At 52.4% G+C, this 17978-nt stretch overlaps 1 protein-coding gene across 4 annotated transcripts in view; it reads left to right on the forward strand.

Annotated features, from left to right (window-relative positions):
• KSR2 (kinase suppressor of ras 2) overlaps window positions 1-17566 on the forward strand; it is an 87336-nt gene extending 69770 nt beyond the window's left edge. For 3 of the 4 annotated variants that reach the window (XM_054082754.1, XM_054082755.1, XM_054082758.1), the window contains 5 exons: window positions 3323-3456; window positions 7666-7797; window positions 10308-10437; window positions 11037-11170; window positions 13053-17566. In XM_054082754.1, coding sequence (XP_053938729.1) covers window positions 3323-3456; window positions 7666-7797; window positions 10308-10437; window positions 11037-11170; window positions 13053-13059 — 537 coding nt within the window. In that variant the 3' untranslated portion in view covers window positions 13060-17566. Of the gene's footprint in view, window positions 1-3322; window positions 3457-7665; window positions 7798-10307; window positions 10438-11036; window positions 11175-13052 lie in introns of those variants that run through there. The other variant, XM_054082757.1, reaches the window with a different exon arrangement.
• Window positions 17567-17978: the final 412 nt, after the last annotated feature.

Here is a 17978-nt window from a genome sequence, read left to right on the forward strand (position 1 = left end):
CTAAGTTCCCACAGGAATTAGCAAAGGTCCAAAAGCAAAGGTGTGAGGTATGAGTATTAAACGCAGTCTCTCCCTGCACACTGGAGGGATTTTAAGACAGTGGTTCTGACTTGCAGGAGAGATCCATCAGAGCTCCGTTGTGGTCACTTCGGTACTGTGTCCTGGACACACAGCCATTGCTGATGTGTACCAGGAGGAGCAGTTTCTCTGCCTTCCCGCTTTCCATGTCAGCCATCAGCAGATGTTAAGGATGTTTTGGTGGACTTAGAGGTGGCTGGTGTGGTGGAAAAGGAAAACTTAGACGTCTTGGTTTGGGTTGCACTTGGGGCAGCATCATAGAATGGTTTGATTTGGAAGAGACCTTAAAGATCATCTAATTCCAACCCCCTGCCACCGGCAGGAACACATCCCACTAGGTCAGGCTGCTCAAGGCCCCATCCATCATCATCCAGAGGAGCTGGAGATAGGTGATGGAGGCTTTGGCTTTGCTAACTCATCACGGCAGTTTTTTGACTCTATCCCTTGAGTCCCCGTATGTGACGGTAGATCCGTTAAGCTTATTGGATTAGCAAGTGCAAGGGCTCTCGTTATGCCGCGATCCAGAGGCAAAAGTTAATTTATTGAAGAAGCGAAGCCGGCAGAGGGAGCTGGCTTGTCACGCACATCGGGCAGCCACGAAAATTAAGGCATTATTGCGCTGAGAGTGTTTTCTCACACATCATCCCGGTGGGCAAAGGTGTCGGGGCTGGAATTTGCAGTGGGATCTGTGTGATACCCTGTGGAGCGAGGGGATTGGAGTTTGTTGAGAGTTCCTTAAGAAATACCTTCAGCAAAGGCTTCGCTGCGTTTGATGACTGCATGGGAGATACGTTCCCATCCGTGCTAGGTGAGCTTGGGTGCAAAGTCCTTGCTGCCTGCTCTGAGCTCCCCTCAATCCCGGCTGGTGGGAAGGGACTGCAGAGCATCCCTGTGATGCTGTGGATTCTTGGGGCCCTGCCCTGTGCTTTGCAGGAGGAACGGGCTCACAGCATTGAAATGCTGTTCCTTGCACGGCCCTGGAGCTTTGTGAAGGTGACAGTGACATTTTAAAGTAGATTTTTAAGTCTCATCATTATTTCATGTGCTGAGACCCAGAGACCTCTAATTAATCCTGGTGCCTGGAATGGTCCCGGCATCCAGCTGCAGTTGTGGCATCTCAGGGACAGTCATGGCCTCTAATTCTTTTCTTCCTCCAGCATCCCTTCGCAGAGGCTCTTTGGGATGTGACCGCTGTAGGGTGCAGGTAAACACCATAACTTGCTGGGTTGAGGTGTTTGCTGGCCCCAAAACCACATTGTCCTTGGCTGCCCCCAGGCTTTCCTGCTGTCCCGGGAGCAGAGCCCTGTGGGTCTTTGCTATTACTGAGCCTTTGGTACCTTCAGGATTTCTCCTATGTCGTGGGCATCTGCATTTGAGGATTTTTCGGTTGCTTTCCCAGTTTTTCCAGATCGTTTCTGAAGTTGGGTTGTGCCTCCCAGCTCCACATTGCCTGTAAACTTAAAAATGTATTCTTGTTCCACTGTCTGTGTGGTTAATGATGATATCTGAAAGGACCACACCTCAGATGAACCCCTACAGAAAGGCAGGTAATAAATCCTCCCACATCAGTGATGGACAACTGATATTTGATCATAGAATAGAATAGTTTGGGTTGGAAGGGACCTCAAAGCCCATCCAGTTCCAACCCCCTGCCATGGGCAGGGACACCTCCCACTGGATCAGGGGCTCCAAGCCCCATCCAACCTGGCCTTGAACCCCTCCAGGGATGGGGCAGCCACCCCTGCTCTGGGCAACCTGGGCCAGGGCCTCCCCACCCTCACAGCAAAACATCTTCCTAAGTGCTCAGCTCAATCTCCCCTCTTGCAGCTCAAAACCATTCCCCTCATCCTATCCCTGCACTCCCTGATCCAGAGCCCCCCCCCAGCTTTCCTGGAGCCCCTTTCAGTCCTGGAAGGTGCTCTAAGGTCTCCCTGAAGCCTTCGCTTCTCCAGGCTGAAAGCCTCATCTCTCTCAGCCTGTCCTCGTACAGGAGGTTTTCCAGCCCTCGGATCATCTTTACGGCCTCCTCTGGACTCAGCCCAACAGCTCCATGTCCTTCCTGCACTCCTCTTAAGCAACACATTTCTGTCCTGTTTGCCATTTATTCTTTGAACCTTCCTCTAGACCAACTTCCCGTAGCCTGCTTATGAGGATGAAAAGTGAGGCAGCATCAAAAGCCCCGCCGAAGTGAGGATAAATGGCTTTTCTCACCCTCCCCATTCCCAGAGCTGCTTATCCCGTTGAGATGAACGTCCACCACATGGAGCTGTCGGCAGTCTGCTCAATTTGCCCATGCTAAACAAGCCCGGTGCAGGCGAGTTTGGATTTCCCACCCATGGCCTTTTTTTTTGCATCATTAGCAATAATTTTAATTAACCACCAAGTAGTTTTTCCTGGAGGAAAAGAATCAAGGCAGGACTCCTGCGAGGCGCTTGTTTCCAGGCTAATGGTGTCGGTGAGCACGTAGGAAGCGCTAATGGCTCAGTCAGGGTACGCAGTAGCAGTGATGGAGAGTTTTAACTTATTATCCCTCTGCTCCCAGCCCCGAAAGAAAATGAAGGCGAAAAAACACCATCATCATCAATTTCTCAGCGGAGGATTTCAGGGAAGTGACTGCCAGTTTGATTTGCCGCTAATTTTTCTTGCATAACCAATTAATCAGGAAGATGAGTGGGCGCTGTCACAGCCAAGAGCAGGACACACACACAACGATGCCGTCACCCTCCGTGAGCACCACTCGATGCTTGTCCCAAGCCAGGGACCTCCCCAGACTCCTGCTCTTTCTGCGGGGACATTCAGGGCTGTGCAGCTTTTGGTGGTGGCCCAGCGGTCGCTTGCTGGTGTGGACGTGCCACGGCGGCAGAAGGGTGCTCACAGCAGGGCTCCCCTCATCGTGGCGATCACGGGGCTGCCCCTGCTCTGGTACTATGGCCTCGAGTTGTTGCAGGGCAGGTTTAGATCAGATATCAGGAAAAATTCCTTCACTGACAAAGTGGTGAAGCCCTGGCAGAGGCTGCCCAGGGCAGTGGTGGAGTCTCCATCCCTGGAGGGGTTCAAAAAAGGTGTAAATGTGGCACTTTGGGACACGGTTTAGTAGTCACAGTGGTGTTGGACTGATAGTTGGACTTGATGATCTTAGAAGTCTTTTCCAACCATAGCGATTCTATGATTATCCTGTCTGTTTGTGCTGGTTTTTTGTTTTTTTTTTTAATTTTGGGGTATTTTCCTCTCTCTTCCATCCTAGGGAATGGGCTACCTGCACGCCAAAGGGATCCTTCACAAGGACCTCAAGTCAAAAAATGTTTTCTATGACAACGGGAAGGTGGTGATCACAGACTTTGGCCTCTTCAGCATCTCGGGAGTTCTCCAAGCGGGCAGGTAGGACATGGCATGGTGGAAATACTGGTGTCTTGGACCCAACTTCTTCTCCCATGGCCAAACCAGCATGCAGCCATCTGGGAGATGGTCCTTGGGCTCCGTTCACCAAGGCCAAGCAAAGCTGTCTCATTCCTTAGCCTTTCCCCAATGCCTTTATAAATCCCCCAACATCTGCTTCATCTCCCATCTGTGGGCTGATGAGTGGTGCAGCCAGAGCAGCAGCTTGGGTTGAGCGATGCCATCCCCGTGGTTGTCCCCTGGCTGCGCTGGTGACCTTTTGGGTGCTGTAGACATCTGGCCATTGTTTCTGCACTGAGCCAGGGCATGGAGCAAACCAGAGAAAATCAGAGCCAAGCTGAGGACATTTACAGTGCTGTGACATTTTTTGCTCTCTTTGGGTTTGGAATCAAGCCCATGTGGTAAATGTTCCTTATTAAATGTGTTTTTTCCCAGCACTTTGGGATGTTTGCAGGCTGTAGGCGCGGCAGGGCAAAGAGTTTCAGCAGCTGTGGAAAGGAAGAAAAGCAAAGCTGGGGGGAAAAGGAAAGAGAAAAGGGGGAAAAAAGAACAAAGGTTGTATTTTTTTTGTTTGCTGCAACTGAAAATAAGAGCTTTGCTGACTTCTCCCGGCGTGAGAGGGCTTTGTCACTAAACCCTTTGTGTTAAAAGCAGCACGGGCCAAGCGTGGTGTTATCGGTGCCGGCAGTTCGAGTGAGTTTCCTCTGGCAGCGCAGGACCCGCCTTCTGGTCCTTTTGGTCTCCATCACTCCACGTGTTGGGGCTTCTCACTGGAGAGGTTGTCGTGGCCAATCAGCACTTCGTGGCGGAGATGCTCAGGAGATAAAATTCACCTTAGCAACTATATACTTTTTCCTAGTTTCCAGGTGATGAGATCAAAGGATTAGAGGAAAAGGCAGTGCTGCCTCTCTCCATCCCACACCTCTCGCGGCAAGCCAGGCAGCCAGCCTTTCCATTCCACTTGTATAAATATCGTCTGGTTTTAGCACAAACTTAGCCAAAAGCTTAGGAAGCCCGAGAGATCCAGCAGTGCTGCTACTTTCCCTGCGGTGAAGTGGGTTTTGGCTCTGGTTTAGAAGCTGCGTTTCGGGATTAGGTCCTTCATGAGGCTGCAGCTCATTCCAGCGGTGGCAGAAGGATTTGGGCAAAACTGCCCGAATTTTGCCAGTGATATTTGCTGTGAAGGTCAGAGATGTTCTGGAAATCAAATGAGAGATGAGATGCAGAGGAATTAGGGTATCCTGGGGAGCAGACTGATGCGTGGCCGTCTCTACTCAAGATTGGGGTTTCACTTGAGGGTAATGCCCAGCAAATTGCTCGGAAGAGGAAGGATGGTAAGAAATGTAAAGCTGGAAAGAAATGAACAACATTGTGCTAGAAAAACGGGGGAAATGAGGAAATTTCTGCCCCGAGGAGCTTTCAGTGTGGCTGCTCTGGGCTGCTGGCAGCACAGGTGTCTTCTGCTGGTGGAGAGCTGAGAGGTGGCTTTGGGGATCCACTCATCAGTCACGATGAATTTTGAAGCAGCAAGTGTCTGGAGGTCTGGCTTCCCTTCTCAAGGTGTTTTTTTTTGCCACATATGGTTTATCTCAGGTGAAGAACACCAATAAAGGCCAGATTTGGGTCCTTGGAGGCTTATGTGGGCAAACGTGTGGAGAAGGGGGCAAATTTTCCCAGTCAAGCTAAGGATGGTGATGTTCATTCAGATGTGAATGAGAATTGCAAACTGGCCTGTTTTCACTGCAGTTAAAAATGCTGTGAGTTAAAGATCCTCCTTGTCTTCCCGGAGCAGGCTCACCTTCAGTTCATGAAAGTCTCTGGCACAGGGAGTTTGCAGCGTCCATCTGCGCTGTGACACGCTTGTGCTGCTGAAAAAGGAGATGGCTATCGCGACTAAAATGCCTTTTACAGAGACTTTGTAATCTAGCGTCTTAGCCTGCTGAAATTAGATTAATTTCTCCTTTATTTAGATGCTTTGGGGCTTTGTAGGGCTGCTCTTTAATTAGTAGGAGTGCAAGGTGGGTCTTAAGAAGTCTGAAGAGCTCTTTTGCTCTTGCTTTTGCCTTTGGGGCTGGCTTGTCCTTTGGTGGATTTGGAAGATGCTTGGCTGGTTGTGCCGCTTTATGCTAGCGAAGTGGCCAGGTCAGTTATGAAGTCAGGCAAACTGTTGTCATGAAACCTCAAATTACCGTAATTGAACCATGTTTGGAATTGCATTAAAGCTCAGCCCTTGTTGCTGGAAGCTCATAAACTTATAGCTGCGTGCTCAGGCGCACGTGAGCTTTGTAGAAGGATGGGGCTGGGCTTGCAGGGGAACTGCAGAGCCAAATCCTATCCCTGGAGCATCCCAGTGTGAGTCTGAGTGCCGATCCTGGCACATCACTGCGCTGGGCAGCTTGAGTGAGTAAAAAGGCCAGGTTGGATGGGGCTTGGAGCAACCTGATCCACTGGGAGGTGTCCCTGCCCGTGGCAGGGGGGTGGAACTGGATGGGCTTTGAGGTCCTTTCCAACCCAAACTGTTCTGTGATTCTATGAAAAATAAAAGGCAAAATAAAGTGCAACCCTGGCCTTGCTGAGGGTGGAAGATCAGACCCAAGTGCTGCCCACCACGTCCTGCTCCCTGCTGCCTGCCTGGGGATGGAGACCGAAGATACAGGGAAGGATGAGTGAGCTCCACCGCATCTTTTCTAATTGCCCTGGTGCTTAGTACTGGCTTGTAATTAAGAGCCATGCAGGTCTGAAGGATGGTGGTGGGAGGTGGCTGGGGAGCTGAAAGCCTCCCCCCTGTGCCAAAGTGCTCTCATCTCCAGCTCCTGGTGACCAGAAGATCCGTGTCTCGCCTGTGCCACTGATTACAGCAGTGGCTCCAACACAGCGGGGTGAAGAGGAGCTGTCAAGTCCCTGGAGGGGGCATGGAGGCTTAATCAGCAACTCCCTTCATCGACAGCACCTTTCCCTATGGAGAGGGTTCCTCCTCTGGTGGCTACCAGACCTGGGGCTGATGCCTGGGAATGGGAAGAGGAAGATCCGGACTGTGTCGTCTTGGGATTATGCACATTGTTTGCATGTAGCCACGCGGGCAAAAGCCAGCCGAGGAGTCAGTGTTTGCAGAGGGAGCTTGTCATCCCGTCTTGGGGGTGGATGGAGATGCCCGTGCCTGGATGGTGTCCCTTGGGACCTGGACTCTGGGATTTTGGCCCCAGACTGAATTTCAGGAGGACAGATGAACCCACAGCCATGACTGCACATCACTATCTTTGGGAGATCATCAAAGCATGAACAGGGAGGAATTCCTTGATACAAGTCAGTGGACTTTTCCTCCTGTAGCTTGACATGACATGGGATGGTTTTGGTTGCTTCCTGCAAAGCTATGCCATCAATTTAGGCCTTGAAGACATGATCAGGCTGCTTAACTGTTGCTATCACTGGTGGTCCCTGCCCGTTTCCCTGCCTGAGGGCACTTTTTAAGCCAGCGGTGCATCCTAGATGGAGGATATAAAGGATGAAGAGGCAACCAGTGTCATCCTCAGCTGTTGGCCAAAGGAGCCTAATGTGTTTGTATCGATCAGGAGGACTTTGAGGCGGTACAGGAAAAGATGATTGAGGTTTGCTGAGGGGCTGGTGGTTATAATAAAGCCAGGCTACTCCCATGGGTGGTGGCATCAGAGGCTTGGACACAAAGGTGGGCTGGAGGGACTGTTTGGGGGACAAACACGGGAAAACACGGGAAAACACTGATTTCCAGGCCATGATTAGAGGATGGGTTTGCTCAGAAGAAACCCTTAGCAGTCCCCAGTCAAACCTCACGCTCAAAGCGCTGTGGGGCCAGCTCAGGTGTCAGCGCTGTGGGATGTGCTCCAGGTAACGCTTTTCCCCTGAGTTTGTAGGGTGTTTTGGTGCAACGATCACAGTGAGGGCCCTGGCAGACCCTGCATCCCCATCACCAGCCTGGCAGAGTCGAAGCTCCCCCCGGATTGTATCCTGCTGCCTGGCAGGGACAGGCATGAAGCCATAGGCTCTGGCATTTCTTGGAGCAGGATTAATGAAAACCTGACTTTGCAAGGATGCTGTAGGGAAAACCAAGTTTCAATGCCCTTAGGAGAGGATGGGGTGGCTGCGGGGCTGCTCGCCAGTGGTACGGTGGTGACAGTCCACCCCGTGGTACCCATGGCTTCGGCTCTGTTTCCGCAGGCGGGAGAACAAGCTGCGGATCCAGAACGGCTGGTTGTGCCATCTTGCCCCCGAGATCATCCGCCAGCTCTCGCCGGACACTGAGGAGGACAAGCTGCCCTTCTCCAAGCACTCGGATGTCTTTGCACTGGGGTGAGTCCCTGCACCGGGGTCGTAGGTTTTCCTGCAAAGAACCAGTGTGGGTGTGGTGGGTGTGAGCTGCTCGGAGCAGGCGAGAGGGGATGGGGACAGCCTTTGCTTGCTGCAATGCCAAGGGGACAGTGCCCGCAGGAATCCCCATGGCTGGGCTTGGAGCACCTTCCTGCTTCAGGAAATGTTGGGTTAAACTCCCCTAAATCGCCAAATCCTCCCATTTGAGCTATGGATTAGGGTGGCTCTGGGCAAGAGGATCCGGAGCATCCCGGGGATGCCAGCCTGGTGTAATCTCTCCCTTGCATCCTCCTGGGATGGGTACCTATGAGAAGGTGCTCTTGGTGTCAGCTGGAGACGCAGAGGGTTGAGGACACAGGTCTGGGGCCCCCAAACATCCCGATTCTTCCCACTGACTGGCAGCGGTGCCACGGGGAGGAGATGCCAAAAAGCCAAGAAGAGGAGAATTGATGAGTCTCCTTCAGTGAAGCGGCTCATCGCTGCTGCCATTTATCTGAAATAAACCCTCCCTTATAGCAGGAGCCCAATCACGCCCCGATAAAACCTTTCTACCAGCAGACGTAGGGCTGGGGATTAATTTTCTTGTGGACACCTTCAAGGCTGCAGGGATTAGTGTGCCGAGGGCTGGTATCGGGGGTAATATTTCCATCAAAACGGCAGTAATTAAAGCTGAAAGGGTCTGGGTTTCTTTTCCCCTCCCCGAGGTATAACTTTAGCACAAAAATAAAGAAGTTATTAAGGGATTGTATTGAACTAAGTGAGAGTCAGTGACTTAGACTTAGCTTTTCCTTTTGTTTTTCTTTAGAGTGTGAGCTATGCCCTTATGTAAAGCATGAGCTTCCTTAAATGATTAAAAGCTTTTCCCATGTCGTACCTCTTTCTTGTTTCTTCTGTGCTCTGCAGAGCCTGGGAGGCTCACGGATGATCCCAAGGGTTATTGCCATCACCGCTTCCCTCTAGGGATTTAGGGGTCAGTGACAGCAAGAGGCACAAATCTTTTAAGGGAGATAGAAACGTGGAATTAAAACATGTGTGAGGGCGCTGCGGAGTGGGGGACTGAGGCTGGTGGTGTGTGCTCGCCAGAGCCTGAGAGGTCACGGCAGTGATTAATATTGGATGTGTGGTCTTCTTGTACAAAGGGAGACGGAGCAGCAGACTGCTCTCCATAGCACCATCGGTATTCCGGGAAACGCAGCCCAAATCATCGAATGTCCTCAGCTGGAAGGGACTCACAAGGATCATCGAGCCCAACTCCAGTCCCTGCACAGGACAACCCCAACAGGCACACCACATGTCTGAGGGCGTTGGCTGAATGTTTCTGGAATAATGTCAGGCTTGGTGCCGTGACTGCTTCCCTGGGAGCTGCTCCAGTGCTCCACCACCCCCAGGGGGAAGAACCTGCTCCTAATGTCCAACCTAACCCACCCCTGGCATCTTCCTGCCATTCTCTTGGGTCCAGAGAGAAGAGCTCAGCGCCTGCTCCTCCTCTTCTTCATGTGAGGAAGCTGCAGAGCGCAATGAGGTCTCCCCACAGTCTCCTCTTCTCCAGGCTGAACAGACCCATTTCTCACTATTTTTACTGGCCGTGATGATATCCTTTGAAGGGAAAAGAAGGTCCAGGGAAATTGCCTTGGAAATTGAGGCCAGCACTGCAGGAGTCGGGGCTCATCCAGCCTCCGGGTGCCAGAAGATGAGAATGCAAAACTCCCAGGTGGAAGCGGAGGCGGAGGACCGCGGGGGCGGCCACCAGCTCAACCGGAGACCCACTTGTTTGGGGATATTCCCTTGGCTTTGGGAGTCCTCACGGAAAGGAGGGCTTGGCTTAGTGCGAAGAGCGGTGCAGTGGCAGATGGCTGATGGTTCGTGTGTGCCATCGGCCGGTGAGGGCACTGGGGATGGTGAACACCATGGCTTGGATGGCTTTTTGCAGCTTGGAAAGGTTTTTGAAGAGGAAAAAGGGAAAAGTTGGAGTGAAAGTGAATGCTTGTCCTTCCCTGGGGCTCACTGCCCTGCACAGCTGGACCAGGTGGCAGAATTAGAAATGCCAGCCTGGCAGCTGGACCGCGTATTTACCTCCCACATCATCTATTCAGCTGCTCTGCAGGCAACGGGGTGAAGCGCTATTGTAGCCAAGTGGGAGACTCGCCCCTCCGGACTGGCTGCCGGCTCTGCACACACCTCTGCCCGTGCTTCCCATCAACTTCCATCCTCCTGCCCATGGTCCAGGTTCTTCCCCAGTGTAAACTGGGGACTGTGGCAGGCTGGGGGCTTGCTCTCGGTCAAGTTGTCAGCCTCAGTTTCCCCATCTGGAAAACAGGAGTGGTGACATCTCTGTAGCGAGACCTGAGCACCTCTGGTGTCATGTGGGATAAAGCATCTCCTGGATGTCCTGGAGCAGGGAGAGATGGTGGAGTCAGGTGCAGTGGCCGGGTGTCTGTCCCGAGGATGCCTCCCAGCTCCTCCCGTCTCTAATCCCTGCTGTCTCCCAACAGCACCATCTGGTACGAGCTGCACGCACGGGAATGGCCCTTCAAGACGCAGCCAGCAGAGGCGATAATCTGGCAGGTGGGAAGTGGGATGAAGCCCAACCTCAGCCAGATCGGGATGGGCAAGGAGATCTCGGTAGGTGGTGTGGGGCAGGTGCTGGGGCCCTGTGTCTGTGTGCATGGAGGGGGGACGTGCGCCACTGGTGCAAACCCTGCCTGGAGGCTCCCCTTGAAAAACACTCTGTGCTGCCCGGAATCTGCCAGTATAACAGCAAGCGGTCCCTCCCTGCCCAGTTGATGAGGCTCAGTCCCGCTGCTGTGGCACAAGTATCAGCTCAGCTTGCACGTCCCATCCTCTGCAGCCTTTCTCAAGGATGTGGTGGTGCAGGTGGGGTCCTCATGAGATAGACGCGTCCCCTTGGCCCCAGTCTTTCTCAAGGATGCGGTGACTGAGATGGGATCCTTATGGATGGATGTGTCTCTTTAGCCTCAGCCCTTCCTGAGGATGCGGTGGTGCAGATGGGGTCCTTGTGGGATGAATGCAACCCCTCCACCTTAGCCCTTCTCAAGGATGTGGTGGTGGAGACAGAGTCCTTACAGGATAGGCACATCTGCTTGACCTTCTCAAGGATACGGTGGTGGTGATGTTGTCCTCACAGTGTGAATGTTGACCGTGGGGGTTGTGAGAGAGAGACTGGCTCTGTTTGCTCACGCGCTTGCCCTCTGTGGCTGCAGGACATCCTCCTCTTCTGCTGGGCCTATGAGCAAGAGGAGAGACCTACCTTCACCAAGCTCATGGATATGCTGGAGAAACTGCCAAAGCGCAACCGTCGCCTTTCCCACCCTGGGCACTTCTGGAAGTCAGCAGAGTAAGTCCCTGCCCCTCTCTGTCCTTCCCCGTACTGGCAGCGCCCACACTCCTCGGGACCCCACTGTCACAGCTGGATGGCTGGCGTTGGTGGTGGGGAAGCGCGAGGACAAGCTGTGGATGTATCGATGCCATGGAGGAGGGCAAGGATGGGTAGGAAGGGTGGTCGCAGAGTTCTGTGCCCATGCCAGCTGCTACTGCAGTGCTGGCTGTCCTTGTTGGGGTGAAAAAGCCTGGGAAAGTAGTTGAAGGTGATCAGGAGGAGCCTCATCATGTGCTCCACCAGTGCTAAGAGGAAGAAGCAGGGTAGGACCAAGGGTGGGCTGGAGCCAGGACCTTAGGGACGTCTTTGGGGACGTTGGCCATGGCTCCTATGCCTGCCTGTGCACCAATCTCTGAGCAGCTTTCCCTCCCGGGAAGGTGTTTTTTCCTTCTTTTGCCCAGATTTAACTGATGGGGTGGATGCCCTGCCCAGGTTCCCTCCCCGCACCTGCAGCCTGCTTCCAGCAGTGGAAGAAGAGCATGGTTTCTTCTTCTCCCGCAGAAAGCTTGTGGCCAAGTCCTGCTCCATTTCATTGCTTTGGCTTAGTCACATCTCTCTGCTTCAGCAGATGCAGTGGAAATGGGTCCCCAGTCAGGGTCTCAGGGTCTGGCCTGTTGGTAACAGCAGGAAAAATGTAGAAGAATCACTTAGAAACTGATTTTCTTCCCTGAAAGTCATATTATTATGACAAATAAGACCAAAAGCCCAATCCATGAGGAGGCTGCAGGCACATGGGGAGGTTTTTCCTTCTCCTGGTGTGCATCCCCAGCCCGTGGAGGCTGGAAACCAGGAGGGTGGGAGGGAAAGGTGGACTAAGGGAGAGAAGCGAGGGCACTTCTGACTGCTTCGAGCATCCCTCTTGGACCCCACTGAGGGTTAGAGATGCTGATTTCTTCTCCTGTATCTGATAACCAAACCTCCTCGCTTCCTTATCTGTATGACAAGCACGGGTGGCTCCAAGGTTATGGGCTAGCAAAAGCTGCTGGAGTGTCCCCTGTACCACCTCTGTCCCCATGTGCTCAGGGCTAACGAGGGGCTCCTGGGAACACCACAAAGCCAGCAGTCAGATGGCCCCCAAATCACCCGGAACGTAAGCCGTTAATCAGGAGGGAAGTTAATTACCAATCCGTGCTCCGAGCAGGCACCAGGGTGGCTCCGGCAGCCGGGCAAGGAAAGCTGAAGGTTGATGAACCCCAAAGCAGCAGGCTGTGTAATTGCTCGGTTGGGTTTGGGAAGGTTTTTGTAATCACCGTGCCACGCTCTGCCTGCCTCCAGCTTTAACTGCCCGGCAGCTTCCCCTTAATTACCAACCCCATCTTTTGCTAAGCGTGAGGGGAGGGAGGATGCTTCAGCGCGGCACTTGCTTTCCATCTGAGCTGCCTCTTCCCTTAGGGACTTGGCTCCAGCCCCTGCGTTAGGTCCCAGCTTCCCCACGGGGTCCCTGCTTGCCCAGGAGCCCTGGATTAGCGTAGAGATGAGCTGCCTGTGGTACCCGAGGACTTTGCCGCCCCTGCATGAAAGAGATGGGAGACAAAAGCCCCGCAGCCCTGTTGCTGGGAGACCCTGGATGTGCAGGGATGGCGTTGAGGTGTGTGGTACCCAACAAGCCCTTTCCTTTCTAGATGATACTGAACCCCAGAGCTGCCTGCGCCAGGAAAACCCGAACCAGGCTGGGGTGGAGGTGCAGCACCATGCAACTTCCCATGCTGCTGCGTTCGAGGGCAGCTGCACGGCAAACCCACCTGGGGAGGCTTTTTGCAATGAGCTGCCCTGCGAAACCCCTGTGCTGCCGTGGGACAAAGCATCCAGTGCTGACTCTGTTGTGTTGTGTCCCTTCCAGGCTGTGACAGGAGGAGTTAAGGGACGGTGCCTTCCTCCCCCCAGCAGTTCTCCTCTTCCTTCCAACTTCCCACCCTGTGCTACGGAGGAGCAGTGGACGCCGTGAGCAGACAGCAGGACGGGAATGAGCCTCTTCCCCTGCAGCATCTCACCCTGGGAAGCCTCTCTGGAGGAGCTGAGCTGGCGGCCGAGCCTCAGAGAGCCCTCGGGACACCCAGCTGTGGTGGGATGGGGATGGTGGGTGGCTCTGAATGCACGTGAGGTCAAGTCTTGAGTGTGTTCCCCACCGAGCAGGGGCAACCCATGAGGCAGACGGCTTCAATTTCACCCGAGGGCTCCTCTGGTCCTGGTCAGCGTGGTCAGTGCTCATGATGCTCAGCTGGGGACAGGTTGCTTTGTTCTTGATGGGTTTATTTAATTTCCTTCATTTTTTCTTACTGAAAAAAAAAGGGGGAAATGTTGCTGATTCATAAGTTTAGCAACTGGAGCCTGCCGGGGCCAGCGAGTGCCGCTGCTATTAGCTGCCCCCCACAGGGAAATGCATCTGCAGAGCCAGAGCTGGAGGAGTCCTGCTCCCCGGCACCTCAGCAGCCCTGTAATGGGCTGTGGTGACCTTTCAGAAGTGGCTTCTCTACCTCCCGGCCATGCCCACTTATGCTCCCTCCCCCAGGTCTCCCTATCGGCAGGGTGCATCTTCACATTCCTGTTAATTTAGCTGTTTGCCTTCGCATGTATCTAATCAGTGAGCCTTTCCCTCTCACCCTCCTCAGCGCTGCTTTGCTTTTGGCTTTGACCTTCGCTCCTGAAGTCACTGCCAAAGCCTTGGGGTTGGGGATGCTGTGGAGCTGAGCAGAGCGGGATCGACTATGGTTGGGACCTTTCCCCTCTCCCATTGCCTCCCCTGAGCTCATGGCCGGAGGGATGCGGATGGACTCTGGTTGTACAGAGTAAGCATCTCCCTTCCCAGCCCCCCCATGGAAGCTATGTTGTCTCAGCATCCCTCCCCAACCAAGCACTCATGCCCAGGACCGTTTTCCCCTGCATATTCATCTCCATCAACCAAATCCCGGACCTCCCCGGAGAGATGCTCTTTGGACAGTGTCTCGGAGCCGGTGTTGCCATCTGAATACCATGTGCTGGTATCTCCCTCTCTTCATCAGTTTGGATGGGGCCTCGAGCCCATTAGATGAGCTGTCGAGCGACAGATGATAGCAAATTGCATTTTCAGGCCTTTATTGAGCGTAATTGCTTGACAGGAACCATTCTGAATAATTCAATCCTAGTCTAAGTTAGCTTTAATTTGAAGACATGACGAAGCTCTGCAAACTAACCATCCCCAGTTTGTTTGCTGCTCCTCCGAGTCCCAATTGCCGGCGTTTGAACTGGTTTAGCATAAGTAAATGAAGATTAGAAACCTAATTGCAGATAAGAAGCGATGTTACTTTAATTGTAGGGGCATGTAAGAAGATGCTTTTATTTCTTCAAATTTGCACGCGTGCATGTGTATACAGTCTGAAGTGGGCAGGAGCAGGGAGGGGTGAATCTGGCCTCCAAGTGTACTGACGGAAGGTTGGTCTGGATGAGTCCCCGGGTGATGCTTTTGGGGTGTTTGCTGTGCCATGGAGTCACATCTCACTCTAAGATATTTTGCACAAAGTGGGGATGAGACCACGTGGGATGAGCGAGCATGAGGGTGGCGTGAGCCCTCATTTGTGCTAATTGCCTCCTGGTGGTTTGTGGTCTCCTGGGCATGATGCTGTAGAACTCAGCGTAGGTGGCTGAGCATCACCTCATCGTAAAGGATGCTCCATGGCTGCTTGGCCTCTACCTCCTCCACATCCCACCTCTTCCCACGCTAACACACACTGGCTTCTTCATCGCCCCCATCAACAATGTCCTCTGCTGCCTGTCGTCCCCCATCCCAACCCTTCCCTGCTGTTTCATTCCCTCTCCATCCTCTGTGCGCTCGCACACACGTGCCATAAATGTTGCACTAAACCTCAGAGTCTCTCTGAGTTTTCACCGATGCCTTCGCCCATGGTGGTCCCAGGGTCTGCGGGAGGGAGCGAACCTCCACTGCTGGAGGTCTCGGCTGCCAGGGGGGCGTGGGGAGGTCTCACCATGAAATCACCGGTTCCCAAACGAAGTTCAGATGGAGCAAGTGCTGTAGAAATATACTGTCCTCCTCGCTCGATGGTTTTGGTTTCTAAGTAGGCATGAGCTTCCGAAGCGAGCAGTAGCAAGTAGAGTGTGTTGGGAAGATGAAGGAGGTGGTGCTCAGCACCAGGAGCGGCAAAGTGCTGTAGCCTGATAGATGTTGTGTAGGTTTATGGTGGAAAGTACAACATCAGTCTTGAAAGACTTACTGTGGCTTTGCTCTCTGTGCCCCAAACCCTCTACTTGCCTGGAAAGTCTCACCTTGGCATATTTTCCTGTGGGGTCTCAGCAGCCCTTGGCAGATGCCAAGGAAAGAAGTGAGCTGATGAGTGTGCTGGTTTGGTCCTCGTGGGAGCGCGGGACTCTCTGTGGTGGCCTTGGCCGAGTGTTTCTCCCTTGGATTTTGGGCATCCAAAAGGAGCTAAGTGCTCCTGGAGCCAACAAATCTTCCTCCATCTCCCTCCTTTTTCTCCCCCCTTTTCCCTCACCGTAACGTCTCACAAGCAGAGCCATTGCACAATAGTATCGATGGAAAAATAGCTGCCCTGTATTTATCATAAATTAGCTCAGAAGAGCAGCTCCTTCCCTTCCATTCAGCACAGCAACGGTTGTTTATGCAGCCGTGTTATTTGCATCATGCCTTCTTATTTTTGAAAGTCTTAATTATTAAAAAAAAAAAACCCAATAACCCCAAACCAACAAATCTTATCTTTTTTTCTTGTTGTTGTTCTTTGTTTTTTTTGACTCCAGCTTTGTGCGGAGATGTGGGGTTTTTTTTTTTCCTCAGTTTAAAAATATCCAGCCCTTCAGCAGGGAGAGAATGTAGGAGAAACTCTCCACAATGCCCTCTAATAGGAGATCCGAAGGAGCGAGAAAGTCCATCCGGTGGCTCAGTTTAGCTGCGTGAGCTAGAGGAGAGACAGGGGTTATTTCCAGACGTGCTGAGCTGATTTTAGCACAGTGGTGTTTCGAGCAGCAGCTCGAGACATAAGGAACCATCCCCAACCTCAGGGTACATCCTCGGGTTCTTGCAGCGGAGCAGCCCCAGCGATGCTGTCCTGGTCCAGTCCTCCAGCTCTCAGCTGCTTCATCCTTTCGCTCCCCCTCCGAGGCCCCTCCCCAAGCTTCCCAGTCCCTGACCTTGCTGCTGTCTGAGTTTTTATCCGGCATTTCAGTGCTCACAGGGAACACCACGCTTGGGGCTGGGTGGTGAAAGCACTGCCAGCGGTGGGGTAGTGGTGCTGCACCGGCCCCAAAGCACGAGATCCTCCTTTGGCTGCTAAATCACATCCCCTGATCCTGCTGCTTCTTCTATCCCCCTCTTCTTCCCAAATTACCGGATTTGAGCCATGACTGGGTGGTTCCTGGGAATGATGAGCTCAGAATCCAACCTCAGCAACTTTTATCCAGTGCTTGACCACGGCAGGAGCCGAGACTATTAAGTTTTTAAGACACACTGTAGGCAGAAATGAATGTCTTGGAGGTGGAGGAGGAGCTGCTCAGCCTTTGCCAGATGCTGTGGAAGGATTGGTGCCTCCAGCTTGGTCTCTTTGGCCATGCTCTGTGGCCATGCGGTGGTGGTGCTGTGAGATGCTCTCTGCACCTCCAAGTGCCGCAGGGAGCTCCGGGTCGAGCCCGCTGGCGGTCGGCGCTTTACTGGGCACTTTCGCTTTCCTGCTTCCTTTCTTTGCCATCTATTTATTTCAATTTATTTTAATTAATTTATTTTTCTTGCAAATAGTGGTTTTTTGGGGAAGCTTGGTCAGCTGCAAAAGCCGCCTTTAATTTCCAGTCCCTGTAAAGTACGCTGTGACATTTTCTTGTACATAAGGTATATATAAATATATATACATATCTCTATATGTATGTATATAGATATATACATATATAACGAGCTCTAAATCCTGTACAGTTTCAAACTGAACTCGGTGGCCTGCTTTGTTTTCTCTGTGTTAGTTCTGACTGTTGCAGAATGAGCTGACTTTCATTTCCCTTTTCCTCTTCCGCTTTTCTTTTTATAAATATATACATAAATATATATAGATATATTTTGTTGTCGTCGTCGCAAAACTCTCGTCACTGGAAAAGAACAGTTGATTCTGGTGCAAAGAAAATAAACAAAAAAAAAAAAAGAGATATCACCCACTACCCAACAAAAAGAAATCGCTGAGAAAGGCACGATGGATCTCCCCGATGTAAATTTGTACAGTAACATTTATAACGTTTTCTACACTTGAAGAAAGTATTTATAATTTCAGCTGTCTGACTGAGTGCGAATCTCTGTGACCTGCAGAAATGGATAGCCATTTGTTCCCGTGGTTTCTCGTGCAGTGTTTGGTGAGGTGACAGTGTATGAATTATTTATGCCAATAAAAAAAAAAACAAAACTAAACAAGAAACCTTCGAAAACTATCGCAACCCTGTGCTGCTCGGCATCCCTGCGCCACCCGACACTCCCTGCCCTCTCTTTGCTCCACAGCGGCATCGCAGCCCGGGGATGGGGTGGGAGTATTTGTCCATGGTGGGATCTGGACCACTCTCCTCCATCACACCCCCGTGAGCCAATAATAGGGTGGGACTATTTGTCCATGGCACGGTCTGGACCACTCTCCTCTATCAGATCTCCAGGAGCCGGTGATGAGATGGGAATATTTGTCCGTGATGGGCTCTGGACCAGTATCCTCCATCAGATCCCCAGGAGCCGGTGATGGGGTGGGAGTATTTGTTCGTGACAGGCTCTGGACCAGTATCCTCCATCAGATCCCCAGGA

This window comes from Cuculus canorus, chromosome 17 (assembly GCF_017976375.1).
Source record: "Cuculus canorus isolate bCucCan1 chromosome 17, bCucCan1.pri, whole genome shotgun sequence".
Taxonomy (NCBI): domain Eukaryota; kingdom Metazoa; phylum Chordata; class Aves; order Cuculiformes; family Cuculidae; genus Cuculus; species Cuculus canorus.